Source organism: Mauremys reevesii, linkage group 9, assembly GCF_016161935.1.
Source record: "Mauremys reevesii isolate NIE-2019 linkage group 9, ASM1616193v1, whole genome shotgun sequence".
NCBI classification, from domain to species: Eukaryota; Metazoa; Chordata; order Testudines; family Geoemydidae; genus Mauremys; species Mauremys reevesii.
The window spans coordinates 144713-161125 of record NC_052631.1 but is presented as its reverse complement, the minus strand read 5'-3'; the positions used below and the strand labels follow the sequence as shown (position 1 = coordinate 161125).

The 16413-nt window shown below is 45.4% G+C and overlaps 1 protein-coding gene across 1 annotated transcript in view; it reads left to right on the top strand.

The window, feature by feature from the left end:
• The first annotated feature begins 3579 nt into the window (after positions 1 to 3579).
• The window catches only part of MELTF (melanotransferrin), a 64248-nt gene continuing 51414 nt past the window's right edge, over positions 3580 to 16413 (top strand). Inside the window, exons 1-2 of the mRNA XM_039488961.1 lie at positions 3580 to 3694; positions 12104 to 12258. Of these exons, the coding sequence (XP_039344895.1) occupies positions 3649 to 3694; positions 12104 to 12258 (201 nt within the window). The 5' untranslated portion in view covers positions 3580 to 3648. The remainder of the gene's footprint in view (positions 3695 to 12103; positions 12259 to 16413) is intronic.

Here is a 16413-nt window from a genome sequence, read left to right as displayed (position 1 = left end):
CCTCCGCTCGGCGTGGAGCTCACAGCCCGCCTCACCACGCGGCTCTGAGCGGGACGGAGCTCAGGCCCCGCCGGAGACGCGCTCGGGTAAGAGGCTGCGGCCGGGGCGGGGGGGACTCGCCGCCGCCGAGCGCAGCCGGTCGCCGGCGGCGGGGGCCCTTCTGTTCGGGACCCGCCGAAGTGCCCCGAAGGCCCGCGGCGGGGACCCCCCCCAACCGAATTACCGCCGAAGACCGGGCTGCACTTCGGCGGCGGGTCCCGCTTCGGCGGTAATTCGGCGGCGGGGGGGGGGTCCCCGCCGCGGGTCTTCAGGGCACTTCGGCAGCGGGTCCTGGAACGGAAGGGCCCCCCGCCGCCGAAGACCCCGGGCCCCCGGAATCCTCTGGGCGGCCCTGGGTGACTCCGGGAATTAGCTCTGTTCGATCTCTGGAGCGCCCTCTGCAGGCTGGTGATCCGCCTGTCCTCAGGCCCCCTGTGTCCCTCCCTGGACCCGGTGCCCTTTTACATGGGGGTGCTGCCCCCTGGCAGTAACCCCTTTCTCTCAGAGTCTCTCCTCCTCAGGGAACCCCCACCCTCTATCCCCACCTTGCCTCAGTGTATGGCTACTGCCAGTCATTGTCTAGCCCCACGTCCTGGAGCAGACTGCAGTATCAGCCACTCATCACTGGAAGGAGGGTTTGGACCTGCTGCCTTGGCCTACCCTGGGCTGCCCTCTGCAACCCCCAGTACCTGTTAGCCCAATGCTAGGCCGCAGCCTGGGGCTTTCCAGGCTGGAGCTCCTCAGCCTGTCCCCAGCCCTGCTTCCCTCAGGTACTTTGTCTGTAGCTCCTTGCAGCCAGACCCTTCTCCCTCTTCAGGCAGAGGAAGACTGTCTACTTGGGCTTCTGGCTCATAGCCTCTTATAGGGGCCAGCTGGGCCTGTTGGGGCCTGGCCCAGCTGCAGCCACTTCCCCAATCAGCCCAGCTTTTAGAGCCACCGCTCTCAAGCCCTGCCAGGCTGCTTTTAAACCCCTCAGGGCAGGAGCAGGGGTCCATCCTGCTACAAGAAGTAAAACAGAAATTTGAAGTAGTGACCCTACAAATGAGGCCTTTATATATAAATGTCTTGTAATTACTACACAGTACTGCCCATTTGTGTTATAGGTTACCCTTACTGCTGGTTGTCACCCTCTGGTAAACTTTCCTGGGCAGAAAACAGGACCTGCTAGTTTCGCTGTTCCATGGATTGCATTGCTCTGTGATACACCAGTAGTTGACGTAGATCCAGTTGTTGTTTATGGATGCTACCTTTCAGCTAACCTACTGAATGGACAGTAACCAATTTATCAAGTATTGCTGTGTCAGGATATAGTATTGGTATACAGATTGTTTTGAATATGTGCCTCAGTTAGGTTGCAGTGTCACTGACCCAAATTATGACTGGTACTATCAGGCAATTTGTTTACCCAGTTTGTAGTTACTGTGTAACTTTTTTTTTAACCACTTTTTTTCCCCCTTGCCTTCATGTTGTTTGCTGCCATTCATTTGTTTTTATACCTGTGTGTTGGTTAAACAGTTTAGCAATGTTACGCACATTGTAAATGATACAGAGCAATAATACAGTACTACAGCAATAATAGTTGCTTTTACACAATAGCCAAATTTTAATTAACTGACAATGATTTCTAGCCAATTGCCAACTTAACTGTTCATATATGGTAAATTGAAGTGTATTTGACCAGCCTTGTATTTATAAAGCACTTCATTTTTCTTGATGCTTGGGGATTTCTTCACTGTATTGCTATCACCTGGTGTTTTTGTGGTGTGATATCTTCTGGTGTCTTGTGTTTGTGGGATGCAACCTTAAACAGCTAGTTAGTTAACATAATAAAGTTTTTTGTTTGTTTTACATCTCTTCATGTTTTCAGTAATCCAAATTTAATACTCTGCAGAACGTAGTTTGTTTACGATGTAATGGGGACCAAGTCTTTAATAACACAAGCTATACTTTTGCAATTGTTGTATAGACATTCATTTTTCACTTGAGGAGCAGTACTAATATTTTACACTAAATAAAATGCTTAACTGCTAAAATAGATGGTCACAATCTTCCATGAGAAGGTGTATTTCTTCCCCTTGCTGAACACTTTGTTTTAGCAAAAGAGTTAGTAACATAATTTTAACAAACTTTTTAGAGTTAATTTGCTTGTGATACCAATTTCATTTTTGTTAACTGTTTAGAAGCACAAACGTTGACAACCACTACTTCCCTTTAATATAACTTAAAAGAGAATAGAAATTAAACCAAAATGAATTTTAAATACAGGTTGATGCAAATAATTTGAAGGTATTAAAGTTTTCTGACACTTGGTTGTGTTTGTGAGACAAAGGTGGAAGCATGTTGAAAAGGTAGAACCCTGTTGAAATTGTTTGGTTAGCTTTAGGCATAAGTTGTTATGTTTAAACATTTTTGCTATAACATTTTTATCACTATTTTTAGAAGTGCAAACAAGTTTATGCAAACCCAGACAAGAAATGAACATTTTGTTAATATTACCTTAACCTTAATGTTGAGGTTTCCCCTTACATTTTTGTTTCTTTGAATAAAAAAATGAAAAACAAAACTGTGATTAATAAAAGAAAATTATTTTTGTTTGCAATTGCATTATTTGTTGGGGCAGCGATATATGTACATATATTTATAACTGAGACCTTTTTGAACTTTGATAAAAAATTGTAATAATATGATGGTTATACCCCAGCCATAATTTTAAAATAGAGTGGTACTACTTATATATTTTTTAAAGGTATAAACTTGACTTTTGTTGCAACAAAATAAAAATAAAAAAAAGTAGTCATGTCACACAACGCACAACACAGGCCAACATACAGGACAAACTTACAATTAAAAACAAATGGTGCCAGAATTCTATTTATAACTATACAAAATAAGGCAAACAAAAATAAAGGGCAATCTTCTGGTTTGTGCATCACAGTTGGGCTTAGACATCTGGATGCCTAGATGGAAGTAGCAGTGCACATGCACAGAAGCAAAAACTTAGGCACCAAGGGAGCTTAAGTAGCTAGAGCTTTTGGCAGCAGCTTAGTGGGGGGTTTTGTGAATCCCAGTGGGACCTGCTTCTGGCATTTAGGCACCTAAAGTGGCAGGTAGAAGTTCTTTTGTGAATCAAACCTGTGATAAGTGACAGGTATATTGAGTGAAGGGTATAACTGCATCAATGTGCACTTCCCGATCTCCATGTGGAAAAAGCTTGATAGGAATATATGCTCAAAACAAAACAAAAAAAAGTTCCTGAACACTTTATTTCACAATCTCACTCTACACCCATGATCAACATGTTATTACACATCTGACCCAGTAGGTGGTGCTTAAGCAATGACAGGTCATAATTTGCTCCAGTGTCTCAGGAATTTTGCATTTGTAGTTTATATTAACTTCAGCCTTGAAAAGGAAACACAAACGGGTGCAGTTTTTTCCTCTCCCTTTAGAATGAGATGTGTGCTGGCGTAACAAAGAGTAATTGTTATGCAGCGTGAGGGTCTTGATTTCCAACAAGGAGTGGTCTGACTGACCAGAATATACTATAAAAGCATTGATCGCTGGAATTCTGAAGGCTGGAGACGGAGCAGAGAACACGCAGACTGCATCATGAACTTTCTGGGCATATTTTATCATCTCTGCTTCTTTCACACTGGTAAGTGCCTGCTAATCTTGAGGGAAGCGTTCACTGGGCCACTTGGTACCTCTAGGGTTGACTAGTCCGTGAGATGATGCAGCACAAACGGAATTAAAATAATTTCAGAATCACTTTATTTCTGAAGGAGGGAGGAATATGGTGGGAAAACAGGCAGCTGAGTTGGACCAAAATGATCTTTTTTTCCCATCTCTCATTGGTATCAAATATTATACTTTGTCCACATTGAGTCTACTTCTGTTGATCCCACGCTGTTTATTTTGTCTGGCTGTTTCAGATGGGACCTTAGTCCCATCTGCTCTCCGTGGACATTACAGCTCCCCCTGACACATTTTTTGTAGGTGATTGCACTGTGAGAATTTGCTGTAATGTATTTTATGATTCCATTATGTGCCTTGGATTCCCTCTGTACTTTTCATTGCTACTCAGTGATTGCAGAAGCATTAAAAAGCTGCTCGTGGGGCAGAGCAGGAAACATGATGTGTTGTGTCATGTAAGTGTGTGGAGTGGAATGAATGGCTTATTAAAAAACTGGCTACAATAGACCTATATCAGTGGAGGGACCACAAAGACAATGGGAAACCCAAGGACTGAACAATTGATACATATCTACGGAACTCTCTGCCAGGTGGAATATGTGAACTCAGCATGGGTCTGCAAGTGTTGGACAATGGACTGAAATGTGTCAGGTGGCTGGGATTAGAGCTGGCTTTTGGGAGAGAGACAGCAGTTCTCAGGTGAGACTGACAAAGAGGGAGAGGGCCAAAAATGGAGTCCATGGTAGCTTGGCCGGGTGGAATACTGGCTTGTCCAGAATTGACTATGTCTTAACCTTTATTACGCTAGACTAATAAATGCCAGTTGACTAATAATGCCATTTGACTACTCTGTTTTTAAAAGGCTACCTGGTGTAACTGCCAATACTTGCTGAGATGTGTTGTTCCCTGAAGAGTGTAAAGACTCCTTATCAGAGACTAGCTCAGTTGGACTTGGTGGGCAGCGCTCATGGGTGTGAAGCAGGAGTGCTGGCACCAAGAGGCTCTGTTGCAGAGGTGTTGCAATCCCATGACCTACCCTTACGAAGAAGTGGGACCCCCTTGGGGATCTGGCACACTTTTCCTCCAAAGGTCTGTTTAAAAGCTGGGGCATAGCATAGATTGTGTGGATCCATGACACCCTAATATCCCCAACCTTTTCTGTTATGCACCATGCTTTGTGTTGCCTTTCCCTCACCCCTGAGGTGATGGCATTTTTTTATTATTATTTTTGTCACTGTAGTGCCTAGGAGCCCCAGTTGTGGCCCAGGGCCACATTGTGCTAGGTGCTGTACAAACACAGAACAAAAAGATAGTCCCTGCTCCAGAGAGCTTACAATCTAAGTATAAGACAAGAAACAGCAACAGATGGCTACAGACAGAAGGTAGAGTACAAAGACACTAAATAGACAAGACAGATACAGGGTGCTGGAGGGGGTAGAACACACAGTGAACATAGGGTAGTGGCAAATGCCATGTTAATTCCACAAGTTTGGTTTCTCCTTTGAAGGAGTGGGTGGGTTTATTTAGGAGGGGATCAGCTGAATGGGAGGGCAAGAGGAGAGGGGGCAGGTGTGGAGTGAATTTGTGCTGAAGAAACTGGAGGGGAGGGGAGACAGAGAGGTAGGGTTGGAGCAAACAGCCAATGAGCACAGGGCAGAGAGAGAGAGAAATGGCAACAGTTTTGCTCGGAATGTCCAGGAGTCCAAAGGTGCATTGACTGTTCTTATGCCTCCTTGCTGGCTATCTCTAAAGCACTTTGAAATTCTTCAGAAAGAAAGATGCTCTGTTTATGTGTACAATGATCTTGTTTTAGTCCTCTTTGAGTTGGCTCCTGTTGAAAGTCCCACAGAATATCAACAGCCCCAAACATTTTCCTGACACTTGTGTAAATTGCAGTATATTACACCACTACTGCACAACACTAGTATTGTTTTGTTGCTAAAGGAGGAAATTGGCTGTTTACCTGTCTGATGGTGAGACTATACTAACATAGGACCTAGGAATGTATTTCAGATGGAAGTTACTAGCCCTCACCATCTCATAGTTAGTGTACCTCTGCGGAAGACCAGAAAACTGAGTAAACTTGGGTTCAGAGACTAGCTTGCTGTTTTAATGCATGCTTGGCCAGCTGTAGCAGAGAACTCAAACCACAAGTCATCTTTGTGTTCCTAGCCCCACCTCAAATGGGTTAACTCCCACTGGAAGATTAAAAGGCATCCTCTGTTACAAGTAGGCACCTGGCCAGATGCTGGGAGAAAAGCTGCAGTTTGGCAAGAGAGACCCGTAAGCAGAGTGAGGAAGAAAGAGGTGGATTCATGCTATTTCATTGCACATGCTAGAACAGGGATGGCCAACCCGTGGCTCCAGAGCCACATGCGACTCTTCAGAGATTACATAGCCACTGATTCCGGGGCTGGAGCTATAGATGCTAACTTTCCAATGTGCTAGAGAGTGCTCACTGCTCAAGCCCCTGCTCTGCCCCAAGCCCTGCCCCCACTCCACCCCTTCCCCTGACCCTGCCATGCCCTCACTTCTCCCTGCTCCCCCCATGGCCTCCTGCGCATATGAACCAGCTGATTGCTGAGGGGGGAGTAGGTGCTGATTGTTAGGGGCTGCTGGCAGAGGAGAAGCGCTGGTGGCCAGGGAGCGGGTGTGAGGCTGCTGACATATTACTGTGGCTCCTTGGCAATGTACATTGGTAAATTCTGGCTCCTTCTCAGGCTCAGGTTGGCCACCCCTGTTCTAGAAGAATGTGGCGCTAGGCAGGGGCCTTTTATCTTTCATCTCACAAATAAATGTGAATAAGAGGTGATCATACACCTTGCCCAATGCAGCCTTATCTTCACAGACCCTTGTATCAGACACAGGAACATAGAGATTGGAGAATAGCATTTATCCACACGTTCTGAGGCATTAATGAAAAATTGAAAATGAAATCGTTTTGCACATAAGAGAAAAAGTGGAGCCTTTGACCTAAGTTCCCTCTAAGCTGTGTGACCGTGCGGCAGGCTACCAGGCGCTACACAGGCAGGGAGAGGTGCCTCTCCCCTGGTCCAGCCCTGCTGGAGCTGCCACGGGCAGGGAGCAGCACCCCTCCTCCAGCCCAGCCCAGTCAGAGCTGCTGCAGCCAGGGAGAGGCGCCCCTTCCCCAGCCTAGCCAAAGCTGCCATGTCTGGGGAGACGTGTCCCTCCCCCCGGCCCAGCCCAGTCCTGCCGGAGCTGCTGCAGCCGAGGAGAGGTGCTGTTCCCACAGCCTGGCCCAGCCCAGGCCGGCTGGAGCTGCCGTGACCAAGGAGAGGTGCCTCTCCCCTGGCCCCAAGCTGCTGCAGCAAGAGAGGGCTGGGGAGAGTCCTCTCTCCCTGCCACAGGCCTGGGGCAGCCTGCACTCCAAGCCCCTCATCCTTGGCCCCACCAAGAGTCCTCACCCCAATCGCACGCCAACCCTCTGCCCCAGCCCTGAGCTCATTCCCACACCCTGAACCTCTTGGCCCCGCCCCTGCCACACATCACCTGCATATTAGTGTACATAACAAAATTCATTCTGCACGTGAACGTAAAAAATTAGAGTGAACACTGCCTTTGACTATGGGATTCTACAAGCTTCCAAAAGGAAGGAAAAAATTATTGTTAACTTGTAAATGGATTAATAAAGAATACAATGTGTATCCCTGTTCTCCCAAGGTCACTTGAGATTCCATGAACTGTCTGATCACCTAACGCAAATCCAAACTGTCCCGCCTTATGTTTTCTACTAAGGGTATGGCTACACTATGAAATTAGGTTGATTTTTATAGAAGTCGATGTTTTAGAAATCGATTTTATACAGTCGATTGTTTGTGTTCCCACTAAGTGCATTAAATCAGCAGAGTGCATCCACAGTACTGAGGCCCTGATGGGGCAAAAACATTGTCGCGTGTGGTTTTGTGTACATGTCATAAGCCTTCCCTCCCCAGTGAAAGCAACGGCAAACAATTATTTCTTGCCTTTTTTCCTGGGTTACCCATGCAGATGACATATCACGGCAAGCATGGACCACACTCAGCTCACCATCACCATATGTTTCCTGGGTGCTGTTGAAAGACGTGGTACTGCATTGGTACACAGCAGCAGCTCCTTGCCTCCGCGGCAGTAGATGGTTCAGTACGACTGCTAGCCATCATCGTCGTCTCCATAGTGCTCCTGGCAGACCTTGCTGAGGTTGGTCAGGGGCACCTGGACGGAAATGGGAGTAACTCCAGGTCATTCTCTTCTTTAAATGGGGGAGGGATAGCTCAGTGGTTTGAGCATTGGCCTGCTAAACCCAGGGTTGTGAGTTCAATCCTTGAGGGGGCCACTTAGGGATCTAGGGCAAAAATTGGTCCTGCTAGTGAAGGCAGGGGGCTGGACTTGATGAGCTTTCAAGGTCCCTTCCAGTTCTAGGAGATTGGTATATCTCCAATTATTACCTTTATCTCATGGAGATTCAGTCCTGCCTGGACTATTGTGAGCTGGAGGCTTCTGCCTCAGGCTGCTCTCCCAGCCGGCAGCGCCGTGCGGTCGCACCTACCCCACCCTACCCCTTGCTCCCATGGCTCATGAAGCCTGGACAGTAGTAAGGAGCAGTTCAACTATAGGCTGAGCAAGTGCAGAATGGTGGAAGAATGTGCATTTGGATGTTTAAAAGTGCACTGGGACAGTTTACAGACTCGGTTAGACCTCAGCGAAACCAATATTCCCATCATTATTACTGCTTCCTGCGTGCTCCACAATCTCTGTGAGAGTAAGGGGGAGACGTTTATGGCGGGGGTGGGAGGTTGAGGCAAATCTTCTGGCCGCTGATTACGCGTAGCCAGACACCAGGGCGGTTAGAAAAGCGCAGCAGGGCATTTTGCCTCTTATATTGAGGGCCTGCTGGTTTGGTGTGAGAAATCACACACACAGGGCCAGCAGGCAACAGAATTCGGCTTGCAGGCAGACATAGTAAGCCACAGTCTTTTGGCTTCGTTAACCTTCATAACATGTGGGACTGGTTTCAAACAGCAGCACCCTCATTTCCCATACCAAGCACCCATTGGGTTGGCCATTTAAAAGGAGGGCATGCAGTTTTCGAGTTAACATGCAGCACAAACCCAACACACACACACACACACACACACACACACACACACGCAATTCTCTGGGATGATCGCTTCACCCCTCCCCCCACCACATGGCTAACAGCGGGGATAATTTCTGTTCAGCCATAGGCAAACAGCCCAGCAGGAATGGCCATCTCTGAATGTCCCCTTAATAAAATTCCCCTATTTCAACCAGGTGACCATGTATGATATCACTCTCCTGAGGATGACACAGAGAGATAAAGAATGGATGTTGCTTGAATGCCAGCAAGCACCGGGACCCTACGCTGCCATGCTTTGTTATGCAATTATTCCAGACTACGTGCTACTGGCCTGCCGTGTCCTACCATGGAGGAAGGACTAAGGCTGCCCTCCCCAGAAACCTTTTGCAAAGGCTTTGGGAGTACATCCAGGAGAACTTCATTGAGATGTCCCTGGAGGATTTCCGCTCCAGCCCCTACACATTAACAGACTTCTCCAGTAGCTGTATTGGCCGTGAATGCATCCCAAGTCTTCAGGGCAAATTAATCATTAAATACGCTTGCTTTTAAACCATGTATTATATTTACAAAGGTACACTCACCAGAGGTCTCTTCTCCACCTTCAAGGTCCAGGAGCCTGGGTTGGGAGGGTACTGGCTCCAGGGTGATAAACAGTACCTGGCTGTTGGGGAAAATGGTTTCTCCGCTTGCTTGCTGTGCGCTATCTTCAACCTCCTCCTCATCTTCCTCGGCCCCAAAATCCGCATCCCTGTTGCATGAGAATCCATTGATGGCGTCTACGCACAGGGGTGGGGTAGTTGTAGGGGTACCCCCTAGAATGGCATGCAGCGCATCATAGAAGTGGCATGTCTGGGGCTCTGACCCGTAGTGGCCATTTGCCTCTCTGGTTCTTTGGTAGGCTTGCCTGAGCTCCTTAAGTTTAACGCGGCACTGCTGCGGCTCCCTGTTATAACCTCTGTCCTTCATGCCTTTGGAGATTTTTTTCAAATATTTGGGCATTTTGTCTTTTGGAACGGAGTTCTGATAGCATGGATTCCTCTCCCCATACAGCGATCAGATTCAGTACCTCCCATTCGGTCCATGCTGGAGCTCTTTTGTGATTTTGGGACTCCATAGTCATCTCTGCTGAAGAGATCTGCATGGTCACCTCTGAGCTCGCCATGCTGGCCAAACAGGAAATTAAATTAAAAAGTTCGAGGGGCTTTTCCTGTCTACCTGGCCAGTGCATCTGAGTTGAGAGTGCTGTCCAGAGCAGTCACAATGGAGCACTCTGGGATAGCTCCCGTAGGCCAATACCGTCGAATTGCGTCAACTGCCCCAAATTAGACCCAGCAAGGTCGATTTCAGCCCTAATCCCCTCGTCGGGGAGGAGTACAGAAATCGATTTTAAGAGCCCTTTAAGTTGACAAAAATGGCTTCGTTGTGTGGATGGGTGCAGGGTTAAATCGATCTAATGCTGCTAAATTCGACCTAAACTCATATTGTAGACCAGAGCTAAGACTTCTGTTCATTTCCTCTGAAGCCCCTGGCATTGGCCACTGTTGGAAGACAGGCTACTGAGCTAGATGGTCCATTGGTCTGACCCAATATGGTCATTCTTATGGTCTCAGACCTCCTATAGCTTAGTGGCCTCATGAGAAGCTTGCTTCTCTCTTCAGTAATGCATGTTGAGCTAAAAACTGGTTGAGAAATGTCAGGTTTCTGGGTCTTTTTTTCTAGTGACTTAGTAAAGTCACTGTCATCACTGGTTTTAGACTACTGCCATCAGTAGAGTTATTCCTGACTTACAGTGGTGTAGGTAAAGTCAGGCTCTCTGTTTTAGTGACCGGTGCGGTGCAAAGCTTATGGCATTAGTGATGTTGTTTGATTTGCAGCACCCAGAGTTTTTCAAACTGGAAAATTTGTGATAGCCCCTGCCTGTTGAGTGCTGGTGGGATAGTCTCAACAAAGGCAGCAAAGTCTGATACAGGCTATCAACTGTACAGCCACTGTGGACGAGTACAAGCTAAATTAGGTTTGGAGAGAGGCTAAAAGGGAGGAGACCTCAAGTAGCAAGCGAATGAGAGCAAACCCTGACCTGAGTCCATAAAATGTCAAAATTGTAAAAGTGTGTATTGAATTTTTGTTTGTGAATAAGGCACATAGGCCAGCTACATGTACAAAATCTGGTTGTAGCTAGTGATTAGTTGATATGCTCGTTTGCATGTATAGTTACCCAATTTACATATGCAAATATCTGTTTACCCAAACAACAGTGTTGCAGTTTTTGCAGGTACAGTTTAGATTGCCAGATTAGTTTCCTTCGTTGGTAACTGAAATCTGTCATGTCTGACTTGCTCCCATGTATTTATTTGTATATCTCATTGAGTGACTGGGGCGAGGGCCTCTTACGGTGCAATATCATGGGAGCAACTTTTCTCTTCTGCTCTCTTCCAATTCTTATGCCATGGTCTCTGAGCATCAGGGATTGTTTTGTTTGTTTGTTTAAGCAGCTAAAGGGACTGGGCTTGACCCAAGCCAGTATATAGTGCTATGCTAGACTGGGACTTCTCTGTGGGAGCCATTTGCTGCCCAGTGTAATTTTAAACAATTATTCCAGCTATTAAAGTTGAGGATAAAACCGTCTGAATTTGCCCCAGATTCATAGTGATTCTACAGACAGATGGATACAACAGCTCTCAGGCCAAATGCTTCACTCTAAATATCACTACTCTTGCTCTGTATGTAGTTTAAATGAATATTTTTGTACTGTACTTTCTTTTCTTCATAATAATAAAAAGTTACATAAACCCAAGATATCATGTCTTAAGTGATTGAATTTTACTGCTGCTAATTTTCAATATCTCTAGCAGTTTCAGGTTAACAAATCCTAGAAGGTCCTCAGAGTAGGACTGTGCTAGCTACATCAAAGCTCAACTTTTTGCCACACAATTAAGGGAACTGTGGAGAGTGAATAAATACAATACACAGAAAACAAGGTTGTATCATTCTCAAAGGTGTTGTGGATTCTTTGTATGTACTTATCTGCTTTGTTGTGCATGCAGCACCTATATCAGCATGTGGCAATATGAGAGCTGGACCCATTCCTGCTCCCATTTAAGTCAATGGCAAAACTCTCATTGATTTGAATGAAAACAGGAGTGGGCCCTAAGGCCATAGCTTTGAACAGACCATGAATTTCTGTGGTCTGGCCATTCTGTAATCAGTATGCAGGGAGCGCAGCTCTAAAGGCATTGTTTGATAATAGAGATTTTCCTTGGTGCTTTGTTTCAGCTCTGAGCCTGCAGCATGTGAGGTGGTGCACAATCTCTGAGCAAGAACAGGCCAAGTGTAATGACATGAGGGCAGCCTTCACTGATGCCAACATCCTTCCCAATGTATTGTGTGTTAGTGGCAGCTCGGCCATTAACTGCACCCATATGATCAAGGTGAGTTTGAAGTCATTACATTAGTGTCAATATAGCTTCTTGCTGTGCCTTATTGGGCCACTTCACCTTGCATGGTCCCTTAGAATATGTACTAAGTATTTATGCTACATGAGCTGTTCGACCTTGTATTTAGCTGTGACACTTAGGGTACCTTTCCCAGACCTGAAGAAGAGCTCTGTGTAGCTCAAAAGCTTATCTCGCTCATTAACAGAAGTTGGTCCACTAAAAGCTATTATCTCACCCACCTTGTCTTTCTTTACGGGAAAATAAGCAACAGAGGGAAAACAGTTGTTCCAGTCACTAAAGTAGACTGTTCTGCATTGAGTTTCTGGTAAAATCAGGCAGATGCGTATTCTTGTACAGGTGTTTATACTTTTAAAGATCCCCTGCCTTGGGAGTTAGTTAGTTAGTTAGTTAATTTATTATGCATTCAGTAGATAAGACTGTTTGAGGTTTAAAACAAAAGATGGTCCTGTCTTTTCTGTTCATCCAGATACTTTGTGACCCAGTCACTGGGGATATGAACAAGAGCCTTAAATCTTCCCTTTAAAAGAAAGATCCTCTAATTCAGGCAATTGTATAACACTCTCCTTGGAAGGGAGTTGTGGAGGGGTAGTGCATAATCATGGGCAAGTGCTTAGAACCACAGGATTGGAAATTAGGAAATGTTTAATTCTGGCATAGACTCCCTCTGTGGCCATAGACATGTCACTTAACCTCTCTGCCTCAGCATCCTTATTTGTAAAACAGGGATAATTCTAACTACTTACCGCATAGGGTTGCTGTGAGATTTAACTAAAGGGTTGTAATCTTTGTTGCTTCTGTCAGCAGAGCTCATTGTGCACAACATGGACTCCTTGCATCCCTCCATTCTCCCCCCAAGTTCTGTGTGTGTGCTACCTTCCCACCCACCTCCATTTCAGGGACAATGCCATCAAATTGAGTGTAGTGTCTTGCTTCACTTGGCCAATTAATAAATATGTGTAAAGCACTTGGAGCAGAGAAAGTGCTAGAGAAGAGCTAAGTGTTTATTAAAACCCTACAGTACATGTTTGACACAAACAGCAAAAAGACTTGGTAGGAAGCATTAACAGAGGTTAGTCCAAAGGGCTTAGTCATATTGCTCAGCCTCAGTGAAACAGATAATACTTCATTCACATACATTATTTGTGACCTTGGGAAGGAACAGGTCATTTCTGTGCCCCATCTGCAGAAGAGGGATAATTATACTTCCCTACCACATAGTGAGGCTTAATTAATACATGCTTATAAAAAAATTTGATATCCTCAGATGCAAGCTGCTAAATAAATGCAAAATATTAATACGCAACTAAATCTTGAGGCCTACTCAAATTTTACAAAAGCCATACTCAAATTCCTGGGGCTGACTAAAATTGAAACAAGAACCTTGAGATCTGATCTTATAAAAATAGAAGACACTTTACCCAGCAATAAAATGCAGCTGCTTCTGTGATGCAGGGGGAAAAGAATGCAAGATCTAAATCATGTGCTGAATGTAATAATCCAAGTGGATCCCGATCAGCACATGCCCAGGTAAAAGATTCTGTCATGGAATTTCTAAGAGATTTTGTTGCAGACGGATAAACACAAACCACACTGGTCCAGCAATTCCTTTACACTTCCAACACAAAGGCTACAACAACCATGATCCTTCTCAGCTCGGTACGAGACTGAGAGTATCAGGTTCTGTGTTGCTATGTAGAAAACCTCTTCATGGCATTCATTATTTCCACTTATCTGGAGCAACAATGAACCAGAGTAATGGCAGAGCTGTGACACTGTAGTATCTGATAGAGAAGAGATTTGGGAAGCAGACTACCCCAAGTTTATACACTGAGATGTAAAGTTTCCACAAATTAAGCTCAGCAGGTCTAATTCTCTCGAGGGGGATTTATGCATCTAACTGTCATGTGACAGGGTCAGCCACCTCCCAAGCACCCCCTTGGGGGCCAGCGGTGCCTCTGCAGCACTGTGCCTCAGTTTCTCTGGACTCCTTAATAAACTCCACATGTATGGGCCAGTGTTGGAGATGTGAGTTGGCCCTCCAGCCAAGTCACAAACCAACTAAAAAGTCCCAACAAATGAAAAGGTCTTCCATGTTTCATGGGCTTTTCTTTAGTCTGCCTTCTGGGCCCTGTTCTCCTCATCTGTCTAGGCTGCCTTTAAGTCTTTCCCCCTCTCCAGTATAGAGCACTCAGCCCCCATGATCATTTCCCTTGAGTACCATTCTCCTGCAGACCCTATAGGTGACTAAATTAGCTAGGTACCTGAGCTGCCTAAATCCTGCACTGCCAGGCAGTTTAGCACCTAATCCATGCCTAAACCCTGGCAGGATTCACAAGCTGGTAGACATGCTCAGAGCACAACTAAACCAACAAAGAACAGCTAGGAGGCCAAGTTTCCCCCCTGCTTACTTGGTCAACTTAGAATCCTGCGGCAAGTTAACACAAATAGATAGCTTTTTGATACAAGGAAACTTAGCAGAGTTATGCCTCAGGCACAACTCTGTCCTTGAGACTTCCCCCCCCCCCCCATGTGCTAATGATCTACTAAACATTTGCTCATTACTGTGCTATATATAGGACTGCATGTGATCTGTGAGCCTGCAGGTATACTGAACTCTGCTCTCTGAGGAGGGAAGGGGAGGGTTAGTGTTGTGAGTAAGAGTTGGGGATAGAGGTCTGCTGTTTTATAGTGCCACGTTACCTGTACTTAGTTCCACCAACATGCTTCATGCTAAGGGTAAAGTACAGCATAATTTCCATCAATAGCCTAAGCCATTTTAAAAGCATTTGCTAAATGCTCCATCCTTTGTTCCTAACTAATATCTAAATAAAACAGAATCACCATTGAGAGTGGGAAGCTAGATACTGTGATAGGAACTTTACAAATATCATGGGACAGACAGACAAAGTCTCTCTGAAAACAGTGAAAAGTAGTGCCTTGCTAATACATTTATCAAAACTCTGATGTGAAATACTTCCATGAGTGTTTTTCCCTAAATGTCTTCCACAAAAATATCTCTGACATCAACAATACATAAGGCATTACTGCAATCAGCATTTATTATGTAGTGTAATCTGGCTCAGAACAGAAATTAGGGCTGTTAAAAAGTTTCAGAATACAGCAAATAAAAATATCCTTGGATGAGCTTCTTGGGGGTACAACATATAAGTAAACATCTCAGCTGATAATGGCCAAACTGTAGAGTGAATAAAAATGTAGAAACAAGTGCAAGTTGTGGGTTCAGTCCCAGAAATCAGGGCTCTTGAATCAACTGCATATAGAATCATAGAATTCAAGATCAGAAGGGACCATTATGATCATCTAGTCTGACCTCCTGCAAGATGCAGGCCACATAAGCCGATCCACCCACTCCTTAAGCAAGCGACCCCTGCCCCATGCTTCGGAGGAAGGCAAAAAACCTCCAGGGCCACTGCCAATCTACCCTGGAGGAAAATTCCTTCCCGACCCCAAATATGGTGGTCAGCTGAACCCCGAGCATGCGGGCAAGACTCTCCAGCCATACCCTCTGGAAAAAGGCTAACAATATCCTATCATTGACCCATTGTACTAATTACTAGTGTGGCACTTAATTGACCTATTGACTAAGCCCGTTATCCTATCATACTATCTCCTTCATAAACTTATCTAGCTTAATCTTAAAGTCATGGAGGTCCTTCACCCCCACTGTTTCCTTCGGAAGGCTGTTCCAGAATTGCACTCCTCTGATGGTTAGAAACCTTCGTCTAATTTCAAGCCTAAATTTCCTGACTGACAATTTATATCCGTTTGTCCTCGTGTCCACATTAGCACTGAGCTGAAATAATTCCTCTCCTTCCCTGGTATTTATCCCTCTGATATATTTAAAGAGTGCACTCATATCTCCTCTTATCCTTCTTTTGGTTAAGGAAAACAAACCGAGCTCCTCAAGTCTCCTTTCATACGACAGGCTTTCCATTCCTCGGATCATTCTAGTGGCCCTTCTTTGTACCCGTTCCAGTTTGAATTCATCCTTCTTAAACATGGGAGACCAAAACTGCACACAATACTCCAAATGAGGTCTTACCAACGCCTTATATAACGGGACTAGCACCTCCTTATCCCTACTAGAAATACCTCGCCTAATGCATC